This window comes from Sceloporus occidentalis, unplaced genomic scaffold (genome assembly GCF_023333645.1).
Source record: "Sceloporus occidentalis isolate IW3139 unplaced genomic scaffold, rSceOcc1.0.p SCAF_69, whole genome shotgun sequence".
In the NCBI taxonomy this organism is placed as follows: domain Eukaryota; kingdom Metazoa; phylum Chordata; class Lepidosauria; order Squamata; family Phrynosomatidae; genus Sceloporus; species Sceloporus occidentalis.
Window position 1 is genome coordinate 3,911,334 of NW_028317049.1, and position 23,953 is coordinate 3,935,286.

The 23,953-nt window shown below is 46.4% G+C and overlaps 1 protein-coding gene across 5 annotated transcripts in view; it reads left to right on the forward strand.

Moving 5' to 3' along the window:
• The window catches only part of CUEDC1 (CUE domain containing 1), a 79,570-nt gene that overhangs the window by 33,577 nt on the left and 22,040 nt on the right, over positions 1 to 23,953 (forward strand). For 3 of the 5 annotated variants that reach the window (XM_089494056.1, XM_089494059.1, XM_089494061.1), the window contains 3 exons: positions 16,167 to 16,316; positions 17,039 to 17,694; positions 22,433 to 22,560. In XM_089494056.1, the coding sequence (XP_089350182.1) occupies positions 17,404 to 17,694; positions 22,433 to 22,560 (419 nt within the window). In that variant the 5' untranslated portion in view covers positions 16,167 to 16,316; positions 17,039 to 17,403. The remainder of the gene's footprint in view (positions 1 to 16,166; positions 16,317 to 17,038; positions 17,695 to 22,432; positions 22,561 to 23,953) is intronic. The other 2 variants (XM_089494058.1, XM_089494060.1) reach the window with 2 other exon arrangements.

Sequence of the window (23,953 nt, forward strand, 5' to 3'; positions counted from 1 at the left end):
GGAAAAAGAAAGATGGGCCTGTTACAGACTGCCAAAATAAAGCTGCTTCGGGTCTCTTTGGAGGTATGCTGTTTAAATGATGCGTGCATCCTAAGAATCCGGAAGCTGCACCAAAAGCTGCACTCCAGTGCTTAGGAATGGAGTGTGGCTTTGGCGTGAGCATCCTAAGAATCCAGAAGCTGCACCAAAGCTGCACTCCAGCGCTTAGGAATGGAGTGTGGCTTTGGCGCGAGCATCCTAAGAATCCAGAAGCTGCACCAAAGCTGCACTCCAGCGCTTAGGAATGGAGTGTGGCTTTGGCGCGAGCACCCTAAGAATCCAGAAGCTGCACCAAAGCTGCACTTCAGCGCTTAGGAATGGAGTGTGGCTTTGGCGTGAGCATCCTAAGAATCCAGAAGCTGCACCAAAGCTGCACTCCAGCGCTTAGGAATGGAGTGTGGCTTTGGCGCGAGCATCCTAAGAATCTAGAAGCTGCACCAAAGCTGCACTCCAGCGCTTAGGAATGGAGTGTGGCTTTGGCGCGAGCATCCGAAGAATCCAGAAGCTGCACCAAAGCTGCACTCCAGCGCTTAGGAATGGAGTGTGGCTTTGGCGCGAGCATCCTAAGAATCCGGAAACTGCACCAAAAGCTGCACTCCAGTGCTTAGGAATGGAGTGTGGCTTTGGCGCAACCTCTGGACTCTTAGGACCCATGCATCATTTAAACAGCATACCTCCAAAGAGACCCCAAGCAGCTTTATTTTGGCAGTCTGTAACAGGCCATGGTGTTGTTGGTAGGACATCAGACACCCTAAAGCCAATATGTTAGTCTTAAAGGTACTGAGAGCAAGCATGGTGCAGTGGTTTAAGCATTGGACATAAGTCATAAGCCAGAAATGACTTGAAGGCACACAACAACAACCACCACCTTATAGCCGCCGTAATGGGCTATATTAACACACAACAACAACAACAAAATAATAAGTATGTTGGACTAGGAAGGAATAGAAATAAGAGAAGTTTTTTGGATGACTCTTGATGGTCATGGTCTCTCATCCTTTCATTTCACCTTACTTTTTTCCCAGATCTTCAGTTATCTTATCTTGGGAATCTAGAGGTTTAAAGAACTCCCAAAATAGCTTGTTGAGGGTGTGTGTGTGTGTGCGGGGTCACGCTTTGCCCGCTGCTGGTTTATTGTATCATCCGATGCTTGGCGGTGTGTACACAGTGACGTTGGCGCACTTTGGGCTGCGAAGAATGCCCCTTTGTTTGGAACGTATGTGAAAAATGGGGAAAGGAAAAGGGTGGAGATAAGGGCAGACAATGGAAAGAGCTCTCCTGTCCTGGGCTCTAGTGGGGAAGGAGTGATTTTTGGAACAGGGAATATAAAGCCTGTTACAGACAGCCAAAATAAAGCTGCTTCGAGTCACAGTGGAGGTATGGTGTTTCAATGATGCATGCGTCCTTAAGAGTCCAGAAGCCACAGCAAAGCCACGCTCCAGTCCTTAGGGCTGGAGTGTGGCTTTGGTGCGACGTCTGGACTCTTAGGACGCATGCATCATTGAAACACCATACCTCCACTGTGACTCGAAGCAGCTTTATTTTGGCTGTCTGTAACAGGCCTACGAAAAGGGCGCAGGGGAAAGGTCCTTTTGAACATGGCTCCAGTTATGTCTCTTGTTCAGAATCACAGGATCTGAAGCAGCTGCCCTGGGAATTAGCTATCATTCTTTATTTCTTGCACTACCAGGACATCAAATTCTTTGTGTGGAAGGAGGCTGTTCAAGAGAACAGGAAAAACCAGAGCCCACTCAAGTATGTGGGGGTATTTGGCCTTCTGTTGGCCCTCTTCTTTAATGGATGCCCATGAACCTGCCAGGAAGGGCAGGGTATGTGGGGGTATTTGGCCTTCTGTTGGCCCTCTTCTTTAATGGATGCCCATGAACCTGCCAGGAAGGGCAGGGTATGTGGGGGTATTTGGCCTTCTGTTGGCCCTCTTCTTTAATGGATGCCCATGAACCTGCCAGGAAGGGCAGGGTATGTGGGGGTATTTGGCCTTCTGTTGGCCCTCTTCTTTAATGGATGCCCATGAACCTGCCAGGAAGGGCAGGGTATGTGGGGGTATTTGGCCTTCTGTTGGCCCTCTTCTTTAATGGATGCCCATGAACCTGCCAGGAAGGGCAGGGTATGTGGGGGTATTTGGCCTTCTGTTGGCCCTCTTCTTTAATGGATGCCCATGAACCTGCCAGGAAGGGCAGGGTATGTGGGGGTATTTGGCCTTCTGTTGGCCCTCTTCTTTAATGGATGCCCATGAACCTGCCAGGAAGGGCAGGGTATGTGGGGGTATTTGGCCTTCTGTTGGCCCTCTTCTTTAATGGATGCCCATGAACCTGCCAGGAAGGGCAGGGTATGTGGGGGTATTTGGCCTTCTGTTGGCCCTCTTCTTTAATGGATGCCCATGAACCTGCCAGGAAGGGCAGGGTATGTGGGGGTATTTGGCCTTCTGTTGGCCCTCTTCTTTAATGGATGCCCATGAACCTGCCAGGAAGGGCAGGGTATGTGGGGGTATTTGGCCTTCTGTTGGCCCTCTTTTTTAATGGATGCCCATGAACCTGCCAGGAAGGGCAGGGTATGTGGGGGTATTTGGCCTTCTGTTGGCCCTCTTCTTTAATGGATGCCCATGAACCTGCCAGGAAGGGCAGGGTATGTGGGGGTATTTGGCCTTCTGTTGGCCCTCTTTTTTAATGGATGCCCATGAACCTGCCAGGAAGGGCAGGGCAGCAACACAACTGCTTTATTTGATACTGAGCAGCTGGACGTCTCCATTTTAATTTCCTGCAATCATACAATTTAATGTCCAACAATATCCTATCGCTGTGTCAGGAGCATTGTACAAAATGTTCCCAGGTCGACATGAGTTTTAAAAGAGGTACAGCGAGGATCAATATGATCCTAGGCTGCATTGATAGAAGGGAAGTCATAATGCCACTCTGTTCTGCTTTGGTCAGGCCTCATCTGGAATACTGTGTCCAGTTCTGGGCATCACAGTTCAAGAGGAATGTTGAGAAGCTGGAGCGTGTCCAGAAGAGGGTGACCAAAATGGTGAAAGGTCTGAAAACCATGTCCTATGAGGCGTGTATTTTGCTTAGCGATGCGGAGATTAAAGGATGGCATGATAGCCCTGTGTAAATGTTTCATTTGAGGTTGGAGCAAGCTTGTTTTCTGCTGCTCCAGAGAATAGGACACAGAGCGATGGATTCAAACTGGAGGAAAAGCGATTCCAGCTCAACATTAGGGAGAACTTCCTGACAGTAAGAGCAGTTTGAAGTGGAAGATACTCCCTCTGAGAGTGGTGGAGTCTCCTCCTTTGGAGGTCTTTCAACAGAGGCTGGATGGCCATCTGTCAGGGATGCTTTGATTGAGAGTTCCTGCATGGCAGAATGGGGTTGGACTGGATGACCTTTGTGGTCTCTTTCAACTCTGTGATTCTAAATGGGAGACCCTGGCCAAGGGTGGATATGCAGCTTTGAGGCCAGACATGTTAACTCTGGATGGCCTTGGTAACTATTCTGACCAGTGGTATAGCTGTACCTTTGGAGGCCCATCAAGATAAACCCCATAGCCATAACCTCAGAGGGAGACCACAAATGGAGGCAGCAGTATTGATCCATATTGACGTATCAGTTCACTAGCTGTTTTCATTTTCAAAAACACTTAATTGGTCTTGGAAACAGCACTTGCTTCTTGGCCTTAAGCAGCAGAATTTCTTGGGTCAGCCTTGGTTGTGTGTAGCTTTCTCTGGTGGCTTCCGTGTTTTTGGCGCTAATGTTGCAGGGGTGGCCAAACTGTGGCTCTCTAGATCTTCATAGACTTAAGTTAAGGAAAGCTCATGCTGTCAACGTCTTTCTTTCAGTGAGTCTCAAAGGTGCTACAAGATCTCTCTACATACTGACTCCACAGACTAACAAGGCTATATCTTTGATCTCCATCATATTTAGCCATCATGGTCAATGCCATGGTGACGCATGATGGGAGTTGCAGTCCAAAACTGAAGGACCATCCTTTTCAACTCCACTTTTTGGGGTGGGGCAAGCGAGCAATTTCCTTGGGCTTGTTTACAAGGAAGACCTAGCAGCTCCAAGTTTTTGGAGGATAGTGTCACACTAGCTTAGCAGATTGTTCAAACAACACCACACAATTATACCTTTCCTGGTCATGCATCACAATATTTAATGCCGATGCCGCAGGCCCTGGAGATTTGTTTTTGTTGCCGTATGCTCACCATGTGTGCAGTTATGTTCCCCGCCTTGATCAGAAACCAAAGGGAGGTTTCTGAGGTTGTCTGCTCTGCAAACTGAAGACAGGTGTTCAGCGACTGAGCCAACATGGTATTATATGCTTTGGACTCCCACGTCCCAAAGTCAGCTGCCAGGAATCCATACCGCTCACGAACGTTGCCTAACTCTGTTGCATAATGGCACAAAAGATTGGGAGCCAAGGATGTGCAAAGGACGTGTGACCCAGTTTTGCCTTTCTGGGGGACAGTCTTCTTGGAAAAGTGTGGGTTGTTGGCATCCTTTTTTCCTTTCATGGAGGTTAAAGGCATGTGCAGTAATGCATGGCTTCTTTTGATAGATTGCAACTGCTGAAGTACCAGCAGATTGGAAATGATGATTTGCAAATACTTTAGGAAGTTACCCTTTTGAATAACAGGACGATATTGTCCCATATGAGATTTTGTTTTTGTGTTTAGAGAGAGGGCCTCCTTGGTGGCTGCTCCCAGGCTTTGGAACAGATACCTTTCCTAAGGAGGCCAGTTTCACCTCCCTCCTTGTTGTTCTTCTGTTGGCAGGTGAAGACTCAGTTTGTTATGACATTAGGGGGAATTAACTACAGTACTTATAGCTTTCACCGCCATGAGACTCTGCAAGTAGCTGTTGAGGGACGGCAACAATTTCCAGTCGTCCATGCGAATGGCTTTTAATAATGTGCTGTATTATTTGCAGAGATCCAGTGTGCTGTAGAGGCTTGAGTTTTGGGAGACCTCAGTTCGATTCCCTGTTTAGCCGTGCTGGAAGAGAGTTTTGCCATGGACCAATCCTCCCAGTTGGACTGGATGGCCCTTGTGGTCTCTTCCAACTCTGTGATGCTAAACAAGATGAATGAAAGGATCCTAGAGCAAATCAAGCGTGAACTCCCCCTGGAAGCCAACATGACTTTGCTGAGGGTCTTGTACTTTGGAGACATCATGAGACAGTGTGACTCATTGGGATGTCTGAGTAATTCTACTCCTCACTCCAGCATCAATGCCATGGCATGGTAAATTGCACCCAACGTTTTTGAGTTGGCACCCAGGATGTTTTGCTGCTTCTGAATGCAAAGACATGCCTCTTCCCCCCTCCCCATCTCAGTCTTGTCCCTGTACTGCGATGGGAACACACCACCTTCAAGAGGCCGCTGCTGCCGCCAAGCACATTCATGCTCCCCTGCGCATGAGATTTCCTAACCAAGATTTGCTTGGACCGAGAAGGGCCTCTTTGAATGGAACACGTGGGAGGCCTTATTGGCAAAACTTCCTCAAGCCCAGAAGCTGTGAATGAACAGTTCCGTGTCTGTGTAGGAAAAGCATGTGTTCGAGGGCCTGGTAAGAGCCATTCGCGGACTAATTACAGAAGGGAGACAATATGTTTTGGATCTGTTGGGAGATGGGAAGAGAATAGCGACAGGCATGGCAGGTTGGTCACGCCATCTGCAGAACAATGAAGACAACCAACAACCCAGAGAAGTGATCTGCGCCATCAGGAGAGATGGGAGCCGCATAGAAAGCATTACAGAATCATAGAGTTGGAAGAGACCCCAAGGCCCATCCGCTCCAAACCCATTCTGCCATGCAGGGAGACTCAATCAAAGCACTTCCGACAGATGGCCATCCAGCCTTTGTTGAAAAACGTCCAAAGAAGAAGACTCCACCACGTTATGAGGCAACGTATTCCACCGTCAAACAGCTCTTACTGTCCGGAAATTCTTCATCTTGGTTTGTGGTGGGTTGTAGCAACCCATTTCTTGTCAGACACACTTTTCTCTCCCTTGAGGTGCGATGTGGCTGTGGTGGTGGTTTCCCATCATCCCCTTTATGCACGCAACTCTTCCCCCCGTATGCTTCTTTCCTATTAGCCACATTCCCCATGTTTCACATTACAGTCGGCCCTCCTTATCCACGGATTCAAGCATCCACGGTTTGAAAATGTTCACAAAAAGTATACATTCCAAATAGCAAACCTTGGCCTGATACAGACAGCCAAAATAAAGCTGCTTCGAGTCACTTTGAAGGTATGGTGTTTAATTGATTCATGCATCCTAAGAGTCCAGAAGCTGCACCAAAGCCATGCTCCAGTCCTAAGGACCAGAGTGCAGCTTTGGTGCAGCTTCCAGACTCTTAGGACGCATGCATCATTGAAACACCATACCTCCAAAGTGACTCGAAGCAGCTTTATTTGGGCCTGTCTGTATAGGGCCCTTGATTTTTCATCTTATATAAAGAACGCCATTTTGCTCTGCCATTCTATCTTATGGGACTTGAGCATCCACGGATTTTGTTCTCCACTGGGAATCCTGGAACCAAACCCCAGCAGATTACAAAGGCCCACTGTATATATTCCAAATAGCAAACCTTGATTTTCCATTTTATATAAAGGACATCGTTTTGCTATGCATGGGACTTGAGCATCCACGGATTTTGTTATCCACGGCGTGGCAAAATGGTGTCCCGTATATAACACGAAAAATCAAGGTTTGCTATCTGGAATTTATACTCTTTTAAAAAATATTTTTAAACTGGATGCTTGAATCAGTGGATAAAAAAAATCCATGGATAAGGAAGGCCGACTGTACTATAGTTCCCTCTTCATCCATCTAGCTTTTAGGGTGAAAACAAACAGAATGCTGTAAGTTCTTTGGCATCATTTTCTTTTCCTTTGGCCTTTACGTCCTTTGTTACGTGCCCATAAATTTTATCCTTGACTTATCCATGGACCATATCCGAATCCATAATTTTGGTCCTCAGACCTTCCATTTCTTACGCATGAGGTCGACTTATACATGAATGTACATGATATATTGAGTTGCAAAGGCAAGTTTTGGGGAGTCCAAAGTACCAGACCCTCAGCAAAGTCATCTTGGCTTCCAGGGGGGAGTTCAGGCTTGATTTGCTCTAGGATCCATTCATTCATCTTTTTTAGCAGTCATTGGCCTGTTACAGACTGCCAAAATAAAGCTGCTTGGGGTCTCTTTGGAGGTATGCTATTTAAATGATGCATGGGTCCTAAGAGTCCGGAGGTCGCGCCAAAGCCACACTCCATTCCTAAGCGCTGGAGTGCAGCTTTGGTGCAGCTTCTGGATTCTTAGGACGCTCGCGCCAAAGCCACACTCCATTCCTAAGCACTGGAGTGCAGCTTTGGTGCAGCTTCTGGATTCTTAGGACGCTCGCGCCAAAGCCACACTCCATTCCTAAGCGCCGGAGTGCAGCTTTGGTGCAGCTTCTGGATTCTTAGGACGCTCGCGCCAAAGCCACACTCCATTCCTAAGCGCCGGAGTGCAGCTTTGGTGCAGCTTCTGGATTCTTAGGATGCTCGCGCCAAAGCCACACTCCATTCCTAAGCGCTGGAGTGCAGCTTTGGTGCAGCTTCCGGATTCTTAGGATGCTCGCGCCAAAGCCACACTCCATTCCTAAGCACTGGAGTGCAGCTTTGGTGCAGCTTCCGGATTCTTAGGATGCATGCATCATTTAAATAGCATACCTCCAAAGAGACCCGAAGCAGCTTTATTTTGGCAGTCTGTAACAGGCCATAGAATTCACTTCTCTCTGTCTCTGACTGCTGCAGTGACTAAGGATGGCATCTCTCCTCTGAATGCCTGCCTTGAGTCTGTAATGGGCTGGATGAGGGAAAACAAACTCAAGTTGAATCCAGAGAAAATGGAGGTACTTGTGATAGGTGCCCCTGGTCCAGCGGGGGAGATCTGCCAACCCATCCTTGACGGGGTCACACTCCCCTTGAAGAATGAAGTCCGCAGTTTGGGAGTGCTCCTGGACTCGTCTCTACAGTTGACATCTCAGGTGGAGGCGATAGCCAGGAGCGCATGGTATCGGCTTCGGCTGATACGCCAACTGCGTCCCTACCTGGCTCAGGAGGACCTTGAAACAGTAGTACATGCACTGGTAACCTCTCGTTTAGATTTCTGTAATGCGCTCTACATAGGGCTACCTATGTACCAAGTTCGGAAGCTCCAACTGATTCAGAATGCTGCAGCCAGCAGGGATGCTTTGAATTGGATTTCCTGCATGGCAGGGGGTTGGACTGGATGGCCCTAGTGGTCTCTTCCAACTCTATGATTCTATGATTCTATGATCACCAAGACACCGAGATCAGAGCACATTACACCGGCGTTGAAATCTCTACATTGGCTGCCGATTAGCTTCCGGGCGCAATACAAAGTGTCGGTTATTACCTATAAAGCCCTGTATGGCCTGGGCCCGAGTTACTTGAGGGAACGCCTCTCCCTACGCTATCCGCCCCGCACTCTCGGGACATCTGGCACAAAAGTATTAGAACAACCCCAAACCCGGTTGAAAACCACCTCTTGTAAAACGTTTTCTGTGATGGCCCCTAGACTTTGGGACAACTTACCAGAAGAGATCCGTCTGATACCTTCTTTGGAAGCCTTCAAGAGGGCATTGAAGAGGGCACTGGAGCGTGTCCAAAGGAGGGCGACAAAATTGGTGAAGGGTCTGGAAACCATGCCCTATGAGGAACGACTTAGGGAGCTGGGGATGTTTAGCCTGGAGAAGAGAAGGTTAAGAGGTGATATGATAGCCCTGTTTAAATATTTGAAAGGATGTCATATTGAGGAGGGAGCAAGCTTGTTTTCTGCTGCTCCAGAGAACAGGACCCGGAACAATGGATGCAAGCTACAGGAAAAGAGATGCCACCTGAACATTAGGAGGAACTTCCTGACAGTAAGGGCTGTTCGACAGTGGAATGCACTCCTTCCTCGGAGGGTGATAGAGTCCCCTTCCTTGGAGGTCTTTAAACAGAGGCTGGATGGCCATCTGTCAGGGATGCTTTGATTTGGATTTCCTGCATGGCAGAATGGGGTTGGACTGGATGGCCCTGGTGGTCTCTTCCAACTCTACGATTCTATGATTCTATGATTCTATGAAGACAGATCTCTTCCGGCGGGCCTATCCAATGGATCTGCTCTCATCTGATTTTGAACATCTGAATATGATGACTCCATTCTTACAATTGTGAGCAACACTCTAACAACTCTTCCCCTTTTTATTTGATTTTTTATTTTGATTGATGTATTTTGTATTATCTATGAATTTTATGATGTTTCTACTGTCGTAATCCCACTTCGATCCGAAGGGAGAAGCGGGAAATATAAATAAATTTTATCATCATCATCATCATCATCGAGTTGGAAGAGACCACAAGGGCCATCCAGTCCAACTGGGAGGATTGGTCCACGGCAAAACTCTCTTGATAGGCAGATGTCTATGAAATGTCATTGTCCTTGAGGAGCTGCTGCCAAACATTTACACCTTGAATGGTGAACAGTGCAGAGCAAGGCATCCACACCTTCATGCAAATGTGGCGGGGTGCAAAAAGAGAGGAAGAGGAGAAGTGGTAGGCTCCTTAGCGAGCTTGTAAAAACCGTCTCCTGGGCACCTTGGAAATGTTTGCTTAATTGAATGCAATCTGCCGTTGGATTAACGTCCCGTTGCTTGCTAGCTAATGAGGCTGATGCTAAAGCGCCTTGGCTTCTTCCCCAGTTCAAGCAGCGAAACACTGGAGGTTTCCAGGGAAATATTCAATTTGCTCGGACTCGTTCTTTCTTTCTTTGGTCAAATCACAAAGGCCAAAGTCGGGAACCGTTGGGTCCGTAGAGACGGTGTCCTTTGAAGGAACACGAAGGCAGTTTTGTTTTCAACCAGGGATCGTCACTATACCCTTCCAACCTAGACGGAGGCCTGTTACAGACAGGCCAAAATAAAGCTGCTTCGAGTCACTTTGGAGGTATGGTATTTCAATGCTGCATGCATCCTAAGAGTCCAAAAGCTGCACCAATGCAACGCTCCAGTCCTAAGGACCGAAGTGCAGCTTTGGTGTGGCTTTTGGACTCTTAGGACGCATGCATCATTGAAATACCATACCTCCAAAGTGACTCGAAGCAGCTTTATTTTGGCCTGTCTGTAACAGGCCTTAGTTCCAGATAACTGTCTCCTTGTAACCAGTTCCTTTCCCCAATATTTAAGGTCTAGGAGCATTGGAAACTGTCTTGTGTTGAGTCAAGCAGTGGTCTATCTAGCCCAGTGGTTCCCAACCTTTGGTCCTCCTGATGTTTTGGATTTCAGCTCCCATAATTCTTGACTATTGACAGTTGACTGGGATCTGACGTCTTAAAAATAAAAATGGAGGACCAAAGCTTAGGAACCATTGATCTAGCTCAATATTATCAACTCTGGCTGGATGTAGCAGCTCTTTATAGTTACAGGCAGACTTCTTGTGGTTCCCCGGATAAGTATTAACCTGAGTAGCTTCTGAAACCAGACAATGGCCTGTTCCAGACTGCCAAAATAAAGCTGCTTCGGGTCTCTTTGGAGGTATGCTGTTTAAATGATGCATGCATCCTAAGAATCCAGAAGCTGCACCAAAGCTGCTCTCCAATGCTTAGGAATGGAGTGTGGCTTTGGCGCAACCTCCGGACTCCTAGGACCCATGCATCATTTAAATAGCATACCTCCAAAGAGACCCCAAGCAGCTTTATTTTGGCAGTCTGTAACAGACCAATATTGAGGGTGTTCAAAGTAGTAGGAAACATCCCAGGACCTCACAGAACCATGGATATTCCTCCTGGGTGGGTTCAAGGTAGTAGGAAACAACTACGTTACACTGCAGTTGTACCTTCACAAGGGAAAACTTCACTTCTTTCCTGGTATAAAGTAGTTTTTAGTTACATCTGTAGTTATGGGGATGTGGCATCATTCCATAGTGGAGGAGGAATACCCCATGGTTTACTCTTGACAAGCATGAAAGAGCTACGTAAAGACAACCGATCATAAATTGAACAGTGACAAACTATGGGGGCGAGGGTGGAGGAATAACTTTACATTACTGTAGTAGTGAAAGTTACTTTCTAAGCTCTTGAGCACAGTCTGGAAATAACTAGTTAACCGACCCGTTGATTTGTGGGTGTTTTCTGGCCACTTGTAACGCTTGACGTCATTCTTTCAAGTGTAATGTTTCATGCCCTGGCATTGAAGCAAACTAGTGGCTTATCTTACCCACAACTGTAAACTATGATTGATGTGAACGTCCAGGATATTATGGTGGATTCCCATTGACCTGCAGGAAACACTGAGGACTGAACCTGGAACCTATATGGTTCTGCCACTGCGTCGTTCTACTAACCAACAGTTGATTCAAAGCAAAGATTGTAGTTGAACCTACCAGTAGGATCTCTAGGCTATGGCTTGTTATTAACTTGCAAATTCTGGCTTGCTGTTTTATCTGAATTCAGAATGATATCTAGAGGAGCTGACAAAAGGCATGAGAGAATCACAAATTGGGAGAACAACTCATTCCTTTGGTTGGCTGTGGGATGGTTTATGTCTAAAGTTGCAAAGCAGCAGCCAAGCTAAACCTTGGCTAAGCACAGTATCCCAATGCAGCCTTCTCCTTTTAAGCTCAGTTCGACCCAATCTTTCCTTCGTCTTCGCATCCTAATGTTCAGACGAAATCTCTTTTCCTATAGCTTGCATCCATTGTTCCGTCTTCTAGTCTCTGGAGCAGCAGGAAACAAGCTTGCTCCCTCCTCAATATGAGATCCCTTCAAGTATCCCAGAATAAAGGGATCCAGTTTGGAGTCTGGCCCAGAATATTCTTGACTGCTGTAGTGAATATTGGAACTGCTTGCAGTTTCCCCTTTTTGGTTAGCCGCTCAAAGTGGAAGGAGGAATGAATATTTAACCCTGCAAGGCTTCATGTTCAAGCTTCACCGGGGGAGAGGGGGAAGCATCCCTGGAGATGGGTTTCCCATGGAACAAATCTTTCCGTGCCACTTTTAAACCGGATCGAAGATTTGACAACTGATGCGGCTGCTTTGCTCACTTTCATGATATGGGTTATCGCCAGGACCATCTCAGTGACCTGGAAACCCATCCGGTTGAGCGGTGCCTGGAGATGCAACAAGGCTACTATTGTGCTGACTGTTTTTTATTCTTCTCTTTCCTGGGCTCATTAATGGCATAATCCGGCTGGCATTTTCCATGCGGAGCATGTGAGTGAAGGGGAAAGAATGCCAATGTGTGTTCCACTGGCGTCGGCCAACCTTTGTGAGCTGCGGACTGCAGAAGCATCATGGGTGCCCTCTGGTTTTCATTGCATTCCATGGTTTTGGCAGTTTCTCAACAGCACTGACTCATTTTAATTCCAGATGTCGAGTTGCTTACAGCGCATGATACAGAGCTTTCCTTAATCTCACAGTAGTCCAGTGAGGGAAGTACTTTCAGCGCCTGGAAAAGTTTTGAAATGCCCCAGCTAATGGCAGTCATGGTGGCTGGAGGGCTCTGTGATTTGTGGTCTGTTTTTCATAAGCTCTGGAATTCAAAGATATAGCCGTGTTAGTCTGTAGAATCAGAGCTGTAGAGAGATGTTGTAGCACCTTTGAGACTCACTGAAAGAAAGAAGTTAGCAGCATGAGCTTTGCTAGACTAAAGTCTACTTCCTTAGATGCATATATAGGGTCAAGTATGAGGAGAGATCTTGGAGCACCTTTGAGACTCACTGAAAGAAAGAAGTTGGCAGCAGGAGCTTTCCTAGACTTCAGTCTACTTCCTTAGATGCATATATAGGGTCAAGTATGTGGAGAGATCTTGGAGCACCTTTGAGACTCACTGAAAGAAAGAAGTTGGCAGCAGGAGCTTTCCTAGACTTCAGTCTAACTCCTCAGATGCATATATAGGGTCAAGTATGTGGAGAGATCTTGTAGCACCTTTGAGACTCACTGAAAGAAAGAAGTTGGCAGCAGGAGCTTTCCTAGACTTCAGTCTACTTCCTTAGATGCATATATAGGGTCAAGTATGTGGAGAGATCTTGGAGTACCTTTGAGACTCACTGAAAGAAAGAAGTTGGCAGCGGGAGCTTTCCTAGACTTCAGTCTAATTCCTTAGATGCATATATAGGGTCAAGTATGTGGAGAGATCTTGGAGCACCTTTGAGACTCACTGAAAGAAAGAAGTTGGCAGCAGGAGCTTTCCTAGACTTCAGTCTACTTCCTTAGATGCATATATAGGGTCAAGTATGTGGAGAGATCTTGGAGCACCTTTGAGACTCACTGAAAGAAAGAAGTTGGCAGCAGGAGCTTTCCTAGACTTCAGTCTACTTCCTTAGATGCATATATAGGGTCAAGTATGTGGAGAGATCTTGGAGCACCTTTGAGACTCACTGAAAGGAAGAAGTTGGCAGCAGGAGCTTCCCTAGACTTCAGTCTACATCCTTAGATGCATATATAGGGTCAAGTATGTGGAGAGATCTTGGAGCACCTTTGAGACTCACTGAAAGAAAGAAGTTGGCAGCAGGAGCTTCCCTAGACTTCAGTCTACATCCTTAGATGCATATATAGGGTCAAGTATGTGGAGAGATCTTGGAGCACCTTTGAGACTCACTGAAAGAAAGAAGTTGGCAGCAGGAGCTTTCCTAGACTTCAGTCTACTTCCGTAGATGCATATATAGGGTCAAGTATGTGGAGAGATCTTGGAGCACCTTTGAGACTCACTGAAAGAAAGAAGTTGGCAGCAGGAGCTTTCCTAGACTTCAGTCTACTTCCTTAGATGCATATATAGGGTCAAGTATGTGGAGAGATCTTGGAGCACCTTTGAGACTCACTGAAAGAAAGAAGTTGGCAGCAGGAGCTTTCCTAGACTTCAGTCTACTTCCGTAGATGCATATATAGGGTCAAGTATGTGGAGAGATCTTGGAGCACCTTTGAGACTCACTGAAAGAAAGAAGTTGGCAGCAGGAGCTTTCCTAGACTTCAGTCTACTTCCTTAGATGCATATATAGGGTCAAGTATGTGGAGAGATCTTGTAGCACCTTTGAGACTCACTGAAAGAAAGAAGTTGGCAGCATGAGCTTTGCTAGACTAAAGTCTACTTCCCCAGATGCAGTTGCTGGAGTGGAAGCCAGGGACAGACATATATATATATATGTGCTACAAGATCTCTCTGTTTTTGTTTCCTAGGCTCTGTTCACTTTCCCCGTTTTTTTACTGATGGAGAGATGTTGGATGCTCTGTTTTTGTTGTTGTTCATTGTTAGCTGCCTTTGAGTTGACTTGGACTCATGGCGACCTGGGAATCATAGAATCATAGAGTTGGAAGATACACAAAAGGCCATCTAGTCCAACCCCATTCTGCCATGCAGGAACTCTCGATCAAAACACCCAGACAGATGGCCATCCAGCCTCTGTTTAAAGACTTCCAAGAAAGGAGACTCCACCAACATGGGACATCCCCATGATCCCTTATTCTTACCTTCTCTGCTGAAATCCTGCACATTTAGACCTCTAACCTCCCTCATAGAATCATAAAGAGACCCCAAGGGCCATCCAGTCCAACCCCATTCTGCCATGCAGGAACTCTCAGTCAAAGCATCCCCGTCAGATGTCCATCCAGCCTCTGTTTAAAGACCTCCAAGGAAGGAGACTCTATCACCCTCCGAGGAAGGAGTGCATTCCTCTGTCGAACAGCCCTTACTGTCAGGAAGTTCCTCCTAATGTTGAGGTGGAATCTCTTTTCCTGTAACTTCATAGAATCATAGAGTTGGAAGAGACCACTAGGGCCATCCAGTCCAACCCCCTTCCATGCAGGAACTCTCAATCAAAGCATCCCCGCCAGATGGCCATCCAGCCTCTGTTTAAAGACCTCCAAGGAAGGAGACTACTACACTCCAAGAAAGTGTGTTCCACTGTGGAACAGCCCTTACTGTCAGGAAGTTGGAGGGATCTCTTTTCCTATAGCTTGCATCCACTGTTCCGTCTTCTAGTCTCTGGAGCAGCAGAAAACAAGCTTGCTCCCTCCTCAATATGACATCCTTTCAAATATTTAAACAGGGCTATCATATCACCTCTTAACCTTCTTTTCTCCAGGCTAAACATCCCCAGCTCCCTAAGTCGTTCCTCATAGGGCATGGTTTCCAGACCCTCACCATTTTGGTTGCCCTCCTTTGGACACATGGCTCCTGTTTCTCAATGTACTTTTTGAATTGTGGTGCCCAGAACTGGACGCAATATTCCAGGTGGGGGCTTGACCAAATCAGAATACAGCGTTGAATCTGGACAACTCTGACTTCAGTGCTCAGTAGTTTATCTTTATACTTAAGGATTTTGTCTAGTCCTTTCAGAGAGCCAGTATGGTGTAGCGTTTCAAGTGTCTCAGCCTCGGGGAAAGATAATGGTGAACCTTCTCTGAACAGATATTGGAAAGAAACACCCCATGATATGGTTTTAGGGTTGCCATAAGTCAGAAATAACTTGAGGGAACAACAACAACATATAATGGCCTGTTACAGACAGCCAAAATAAAGCTGCTTCGAGTCACAGTGGAGGTATGGTGTTTCAATGATGCAAGCGTCCTAAGAGTCCAGAAGTCGCACCAAAGCCACACTCCATCCCTAAGGACTGGAGCATGGCTTTGGTGTGGCTTCTGGACTCTTGCATCATTGAAACACCATACCTCCACTGTGACTCGAAGCAGCTTTATTTTGGCTGTCTGTAACAGGCCAATTTCTGCATATAGGTTGAACAAGTACGGTGACATAATGGAGATGATATATTACCAGCCTTGAATCATAATTGTGCGCGGAACATTTAACACGATAGTATTAATCTGCGTTCTGAAAAATGTAACTACTCCCTTGCAGTCATGCGCATATGAACCACAATGCCCTTTAGTGAATGTGGGGGAGATTTGCTAACATTTATGATGACGGAGGAGCCATGGATTTCCGAGAAGTGATGGGAACGCCTAACCTAAATGTCAGCTTTGTTTTTGCTTTTTCCTAATTCATTCTCAAATTGTTCAATAGAGTAAGGAATGGCAGAGCACTAAAACATGCATTTTTCTTTCAGGTTGCTATGGTTATTTTCTCGTCTGTCTGGACAGTCGATGGAAAAAGCTTGGCTTATCCTGGTAACAAGCAGCTTTTGTGGAAGTGCTGGAGAATGAGATGGTGACACGGCTCGGTTTAGTCCTGTGTGTTCAAAATGTCCAGCTTTAAGGTATGGGTTTTCTACCCCTAAAAGACATTTGGCATCTTGGGGCGCATCTACACTATAGAAATAATACAATCTGGCGCCACTTTAAGTGCTGTCACTCCATCCTATGGAATCCTGCCATCTTTGGTTTTACAAGTCTTCTGGGCCAAAGAGTGCTGGTGCCTTACAAAACTTCAATTCCCAGGAACTGTAGGATGGAGGCATGGTAGTTAAAACGATGTCAAACCGCATTATTTCTTCAGTGTAGATACACCCTACGTCTGCTTCCCTTCACCACAACTATAAAGGCCTGTTACAGACTGCCAAAATAAAGCTACTTGGGGTCTCTTTGGAGGTATGCTATTTAAATGATGCATGGGTCCTAAGAGTCCGGAGGTCGCGCCAAAGCCACACTCCATTCCTAAGCACTGGAGTGCAGCTTTGGTGCAGCTTCCGGATTCTTAGGACGCATGCATCATTTAAACAGCATACCTCCAAAGAGACCCCAAGCAGCTTTATTTTGGCAGTCTGTAACAGGCCTTAGCTTCTCTGTCAGACAAACTACAAATCCCAAGATTCCATGGCAGTCAAAGTGGTCTCAAACTGTATCAGATGCAGCCTTATAGTCTACCCAACTTCATAAAGTTTTGTGCATGGGGATGGGGAATGAAGGGAGGTTTACTATCATGTACCTCTACGTATTTGTGCCTGATCTTCTAATACAAAATATGTTTGCTTATTTGCAGGCTGACATGCTTCTGAGGCTGAAGTAGTATTTCTGAAGACCCAAGCAACCTCCTGCGGCAGATTCACCTAGTTGGAAACGCTTCAGGTTTATTCATCTCCGTCTTCCTTCGGCAGCTCCAATGTCCCACCATTTTGTGGCGGAGTACCGACCAGTGTTACTGGAAGATGGCTACTTAGCTTCTTGACCACGAAATTGGAAGACGGGTCGTGCCTCGGTCCTTTCTTATTCCTGGTTTGGGATTTGTACAGTTTGATTATTATCCCCCTTTCTTCCTTCCCTTTTTATTACTTATTTTCTCTACCTCAAAAGCTGATTTGAAGAAGAAGAAAAAAATTAAACATTTTCCAAAAACAGTTATCAAAAATGACAAGTCTGTTCCGACGGAGCAGCAGCAATGGTAGCTCAAGGAACAGCTCTTCCGCCCAGGAACTCAACAACAGCCGCCCTGCTAGGCAGGTCCGGCGGCTGGAGTTTAACCAGGCGATGGAGGATTTCAAGACTATGTTCCCCAATATGGATTACGACATCATTGAATGTGTCTTGAGGGCTAACAACGGTGCAGTGGATGCTACCATTGACCAGCTGCTGCAGATGAATTTAGATGGCAGCGGATGTGATGACAGCTCTGATTCAGATGACAGTATTCCTCCAGAGGTAAGCTTTACCAAGTGTTCTTCTTGGGGTAGTATTGGTTGGATCATAGAATCATAGACTCATGGAATAATAGAGTTCGAAGAGACCGCAAGGGCCATCCAGTCCAACCCCATTCTGCCATGCAGGAAATCCAAATCAAGGCATCCCCAACAGATGACCATCCAGCCTCTGTTTCAAGACCTCTAAGGAAGGAGACTCCACTACACTCCGAGGAAGGAGTGTGTTCCACTGTTGGACAGCTCTTACTATCAGGACGTTTTTCCTAATGTTCAGAAGAAATCTCTTTTGCTGTAACTTGCATCCATTGCTCCAGGTCCTAGTCTCTGGAGCAGCAGAAAACAAGCTTGCTCCCTCCTCAATATGACATCCCTTTGTAGGACCATCCCCAGCTTTGTGAAGGTCCTCAGTGTCATATCCTTTGGTAGCCCACCTATTACATATTGGGACCAGAAATACTTGGTACCAGAAGTGTTTTGGATTTTGGATTTTTTTCAGTTTTTGGAATACTTGTATACTGTACATACATACAAAATATTGACCCAAAAACCTTGGGTCAGCTTCCACAGGTCAATGTAAGTACTGTATTTTAACTCTTATTAAAAAAAGGAACCATCCCCTGGTGAAAAGTGAGAGCACCTAAAAGAAGCACCTTCTCAGAGCACCTAAGAACCAACAGCCCACTTTACTCTCTCATCCATCCAGTCTTTAGGGTGAGCAGAAACTGTTTATGCCTCCCAAATCTTCTAAGTTCTTTGGCATCATTTTCCTTTGCTTCATCCTTTCTTACATACCTTAAAAGTTTTACCATTGACTTACCCACATGTCATATCAAAATCCATAATCTGGGCCCCAAACCCTGCTTTCGACTTCTACATGAGGTAGACGTATATACGCTATACATCTTGAGATATGTTGTTGATGGGACCCAGGTCTAAACACAAAATTCTTTTGTGTTTCATGTGCACCTTATATGCTTAGCCTAAAAGTAGTTTTATACACAACATTTTAATGATTTTATGCATGAAACAAAGGCCTGTTACAGACTGCCAAAATAAAGCTGCTTGGGGTCTCTTTGGAGGTATGCTGTTTAAATGATGCATGGGTCCTAAGAATCCGGAAGCTGCACCAAAGCTGCACTCCGGTGCTTAGGAATGGAGTGTGGCTTTGGCGCGAGCATCCTAAGAATCCAGAAGCTGCACCAAAGCTGCACTCCGGTGCTTAGGAATGGAGTGTGGCTTTGGCGCGAGCATCCTAAGAATCCAGAAGCTGCACCAAAGCTGCCCTCCAGTGCTTAGGAATGGAGTGTGGCTTTGGCGCGAGCATCCTAAGAATCCAGAAGCTGCACCAAAGCTGCACTCCAGCGCTTAGGAATGGAGTGTGGCTTTGGCGTGAGCATCCTAAGAATCCAGAAGCTGCACCAAAGCTGCACTCCAGCGCTTAGGAATGGAGTGTGGCTTTGGCGCGAGCATCCTAAGAATCCAGAAGCTGCACCAAAGCTGCACTCCGGCGCTTAGGAATGGAGTGTGGCTTTGGCGCGAGCACCCTAAGAATCCAGAAGCTGCACCAAAGCTGCACTCCAGCGCTTAGGAATGGAGTGTGGCTTTGGCGCGAGCACCCTAAGAATCCAGAAGCTGCACCAAAGCTGCACTCCAGCGCTTAGGAATGGAGTGTGGCTTTGGCGCGAGCATCCTAAGAATCCAGAAGCTGCACCAAAGCTGCACTCCAGTGCTTAGGAATGGAGTGTGGCTTTGGCGCGAGCACCCTAAGAATCCAGAAGCTGCACCAAAGCTGCACTCCAGTGCTTAGGAATGGAGTGTGGCTTTGGCACGACCTCCGGACTCTTAGGACCCATGCATCATTTAAATAGCATACCTCCAAAGAGACCCGAAGCAGCTTTGCCGCGACCTCCGGACTCTTAGGACCAATGCATCATTTAAAGAGCATACCTCCAAAGAGACCCGAAGCAGCTTTATTTTGGCAGTCTGTAACAGGCCAAAGTTTGTGTATACTGAACCTTTGGAAAGTCAAGGTGTCACTGTGAGATTATTTTTTAAGACAAGTGTGACCAGACACACTCACAGATAGTCTTAGTTCAAAGACCTTAGACATTGTATTGGGCCTATGTCACCTGGTTTTGTGTTCGTAACTTGGTTACATCTGTTTTATTTTTTTAGTAAAGGAGGTCAGTGGGGTTTGGTTAACTAATTAATGCTTATTACCGTGCTTTGAAGCTACTTAAGGTTCTGATCTGGTTTTAAAGACGTGGGCACATGACGAAGTGTAAAGGATTTGCCAGGCTCCAAGATGTGGGTTTTCCTTCCAGCGATAGCTGCCTAGTTGCTTTCTCTCGTGTCCTGATCCTTTCTCATTTATTCGTGACAGTTCCCTCTTGAAAGAAGGGACCCTTCAGTGAGGATGTAAGCCTCGGTTTCTGAGAGGCAGCGATGTAGAAGGGATGGAAACCTGAAGACGCCCTTCAGCCTCCTAGTTACTCGGTCTCAAATGAATGGCTAGAAACAAAGAACGGGCATTTTCCTGGGGCCATTTAACACTACTTGGGCCTGTTACAGACTGCCAAAATAAAGCTGCGTCGGGTCTCTTTGGAGGTATGCTATTTCCTAAGAATCTGGAAGCTGCACCAAAGCTGCCCTCCAGTGCTTAGGAATGGAGTGTGGCTTTGGCGCGGCCTCCGGACTCTTAGGACCCATGCATCATTTAGATAGCATACCTCCAAAGAGACCCCAAGCAGCTTTATTTGGGCAGTCTGTAACAGGCCATAGTTATGGAGCTTTGAATCTGATTTCCCTGCCGCTGTTCTTTGTACTATGGCTCACCGGCAGGAGAGTGTGCGTTTGTGTTTTCTTCAACAACCCTTGCTTTTAAGGTAGATTGTGGGGTAGAATCACAAATCCTAGAATCCTAGAGTTGGAACAGACCCTAAGGGTCATCCAATCCAACCAATTCTGCCTTGCAGGAAGACATAGACTCAATCTCGACAGATAGCCATCTAGCCTCTGTTTAAAAATCTCAAGGGCCTGTTACAGACTGCCAAAATAAATCTGCTTGGGGTCTCTTTGGAGGTATGCTATTTAAATGATGCCTGGGTCCTAAGAGTCCGGAGGTCGCGCCAAAGCCACACTCCATTCCTAAGCACTGGAGTGCAGCTTTGGTGCAGCTTCCGGATTCTTAGGGTGCATGCATCATTTAAACAGCATACCTCCAAAGAGACCCGAAGCAGCTTTATTTTGGCAGTCTGTAACAGGCCTAAAGAAGGAGACTCCAGCACTCTCCAAGGCAGCGTCTTCCACTCCGTGAACGAAATGCTCCATATATCTGAAGAAGCAGACCCAAGTCTGTGAAAGCTTATGCTACAACTACTTTTCCAGTTACGTAAATCTCAAAAGTGCTGCAAGACCCCTTTGCATAGTTAAAATTAGCAGCATCTTTTACAAAGCCATCATAGCATAGGGGTTTGAGCATTGGACTATGACTCTGTAGACCGGCTCAGCCATATAAACCCACTGGGTAACCTTGGGCAAGTCGCATTCTCTCAGCCTCAGAAGGACGGCAATGGCAAACCCCCTCTGAAGAAACTTGCCTGTGATAGGGTCGCCGTCAGTCAGAAACAACGTGAAGGCACGACATCACCCGTAAGCCATCATGAAATTAAAAGTAGTTAAAACAATTAAGGAAATAAAATTAAAGTCTAGCACATTGTGCAAAGCCTTATTGTGACTGTCGCTGTCAAATCTAGACAATTGAAGGCTATGCAAGGATATGTGACTTCTTCTTTGTGATCTCTGTGAATCACACAAGTGGGTTATTCTGTGCCTGCACAGTAAAGCTTGGAAACCTCTGGAATCACTTAGGCCTGTTCCAGACTGCCAAAATAAAGCTGCTTCGGGTCTCTTTGGAGGTATGCTATTTAAATGATGCATGGGTCCTAAGAGTCCGGAGGTCACACCAAAGCCACACTCCATCTCTAAGCACTTGCTTTGCTGCAGCTTCCGGATTCTTAGGATGCATGCATCATTTAAATAGCATACCTCCAAAGAGACCCGAAGCAGCTTTATTTTGGCAGTCTGTAACAGGCCTTAGTTTGCAACTTTTTGGGCCCAGCCAAGAGGAGTCCTGGAGCAGCAACTGTGCAAATAATGGAAGGCCTTGCATAGTTTTGAAAGCAGGTCTGACAAGGGCATGCTGTAGGAAAAGGGGACAACTGCGGGAAGGTTTTGTGCTCTGAGATGCTCCTCTGCTATTTATGGCTTTGAAAACAAGATGATAGCAGGAATCCCCCACACCAGAGTCTTCTGGCATCTAAATATGGCCAGCCCGATCCCTTTGGCTGTGTGCAGCAGGAGTTAGAGAAGACATCCTCTCCCGGGTGACTTAAGGGCACATTGTTGGTTGTTTGCCCAGTCTTGTGTTTTTGATGACGGACACCAGCAGTCTTTGTAGAACGTATTTTATTGCCTGCTTGGGGCTGGTGAAAAGGGGCGGGTGGGTGAGTGTTGTTAAGCAGTTGACAGTCCATTATGATATACGGTGGGTCAGCCAGATTCAGCTTGGTGGCATTATGAATTGTTGTTGTGGGCCTTCAAGTCGCTTCTGACTTGTGGCAACCCTGAGGTGAACCTGTCATGGGGTTGCTGAGGCCGAGAGTGCGCGACTCAGCCTCTGTCCATAAATGTTGCAAACATTTCTAATTGTGTCTATCTTTTCCTCTTACTCAATTCAGATTTTGGAACGGACTCTGGAACCTGACAGCTCAGATGAAGAGCCACCTCCTGTTTACTCTCCCCCTTCCTATGACATGCATGTATTTGACCGACAGTACCCACAGGCGCCCCCGACACCACCCCCCAGGTAAGCAGCAACCCTCACTTGGAGTTTGTCAGACTCGTGTTTGGAAAAGGTCTTGGAAGCATCTAGTGCACCTCGCTGGTTGATGCAGGACATCTGGAGGAAGAACATCTCCAACATTGAGTAGCCCTGCTTCTGCTTGCAGATCTCCAGGGATTCAATGCCCTCCGCTGCTAAGGAGTTTCTTCTCATATTCATTCACAACCTGTCTTTCTGTACATTAAGCCTTAGCACTTGTGCGATCTGGGTGACCTGCGTGAGCTGTTCTCTTGGGACGGCACAGCGGATTGCCATACAGGTTGCAAAGTGGGATAAAAATACCTACAAGAAACTACTGTATATACTCGACCTCATGTATAAGTCGAGGGCAGGTTTGGGGACAAAATTATGACCCGTGGATAGGTCAAGGGTAAATCCTAGGGGCAGGTAACAAAGGATGTAAAGGACGAAGCAAAACGAAACCATGCCAAAGAGCTTAGAAAATTCCAGCAGGCATAACTGTTTATGCCCACCCTAAAAGTTGGATGGATGGATAGGGAATTACGGTAAATCATGATTGTGTGATTTGTGGGGGAAGCATCGAGACACAGATGGAGCAAAGAAAATGCACACATACCACAAAGGAGGTGCCACTATGCAGACAAAGGCCCCATACAGACAAGCCAAAATAAAGCTGCTTCAGGTCACTTTGGAGGTATGCTATTTAAATGATGCATGGGTCCTATGAGTCCGGAGGTCGCGCCAAAGCCACACTCCATTCTTAAGCACTGGAGTGCAGCTTTTGGTGCAGCTTCCGGATTCTTAGGATGCATGCATCATTTAAACAGCATACCTCCAAAGAGACCCGAAGCAGCTTTATTTTGGCAGTCTGTAACAGGCCAAAGAGATGGTTCCTTTTTTTTTGGTAAGAGTTAAAATAAAGTACTTACACTGACCCATGAATAAGCTGACCTAGGATTTTTGGATCAATATTTTGACTAACATTTCTAGACCTATACATGAGTATATGTGATCATGTGTATAGTCTTTAACCTTCTCTTCTCCAGGCTGAACATACTCGTCTCCCTAAATCACTCCACAGAGGGCATGGTATCCAGATCTTTCACCATTCTGGTCGGCTTTTTGGACACGCTCCATCTTGTCCACATCCTTCTTGGTTTGTGGTGCCCAGAACTGGACACAGTATTCTAGGTGAAGTCTGACCAAAGCAAAATAGAATGGCAGTATTACCTCCCTTGATCTAGACACTACACTACTATTGATGCAGCCTAGGATCATTTTGTCCTTTTTAGCTGCTGCATCACACTATTGACTCATGATCCATGATCCACGAAAACAGGCACTGAGAGTTGGCATCCCTACATCTCTGTGAGGTCAGACTTACTGTTTCTTGCTG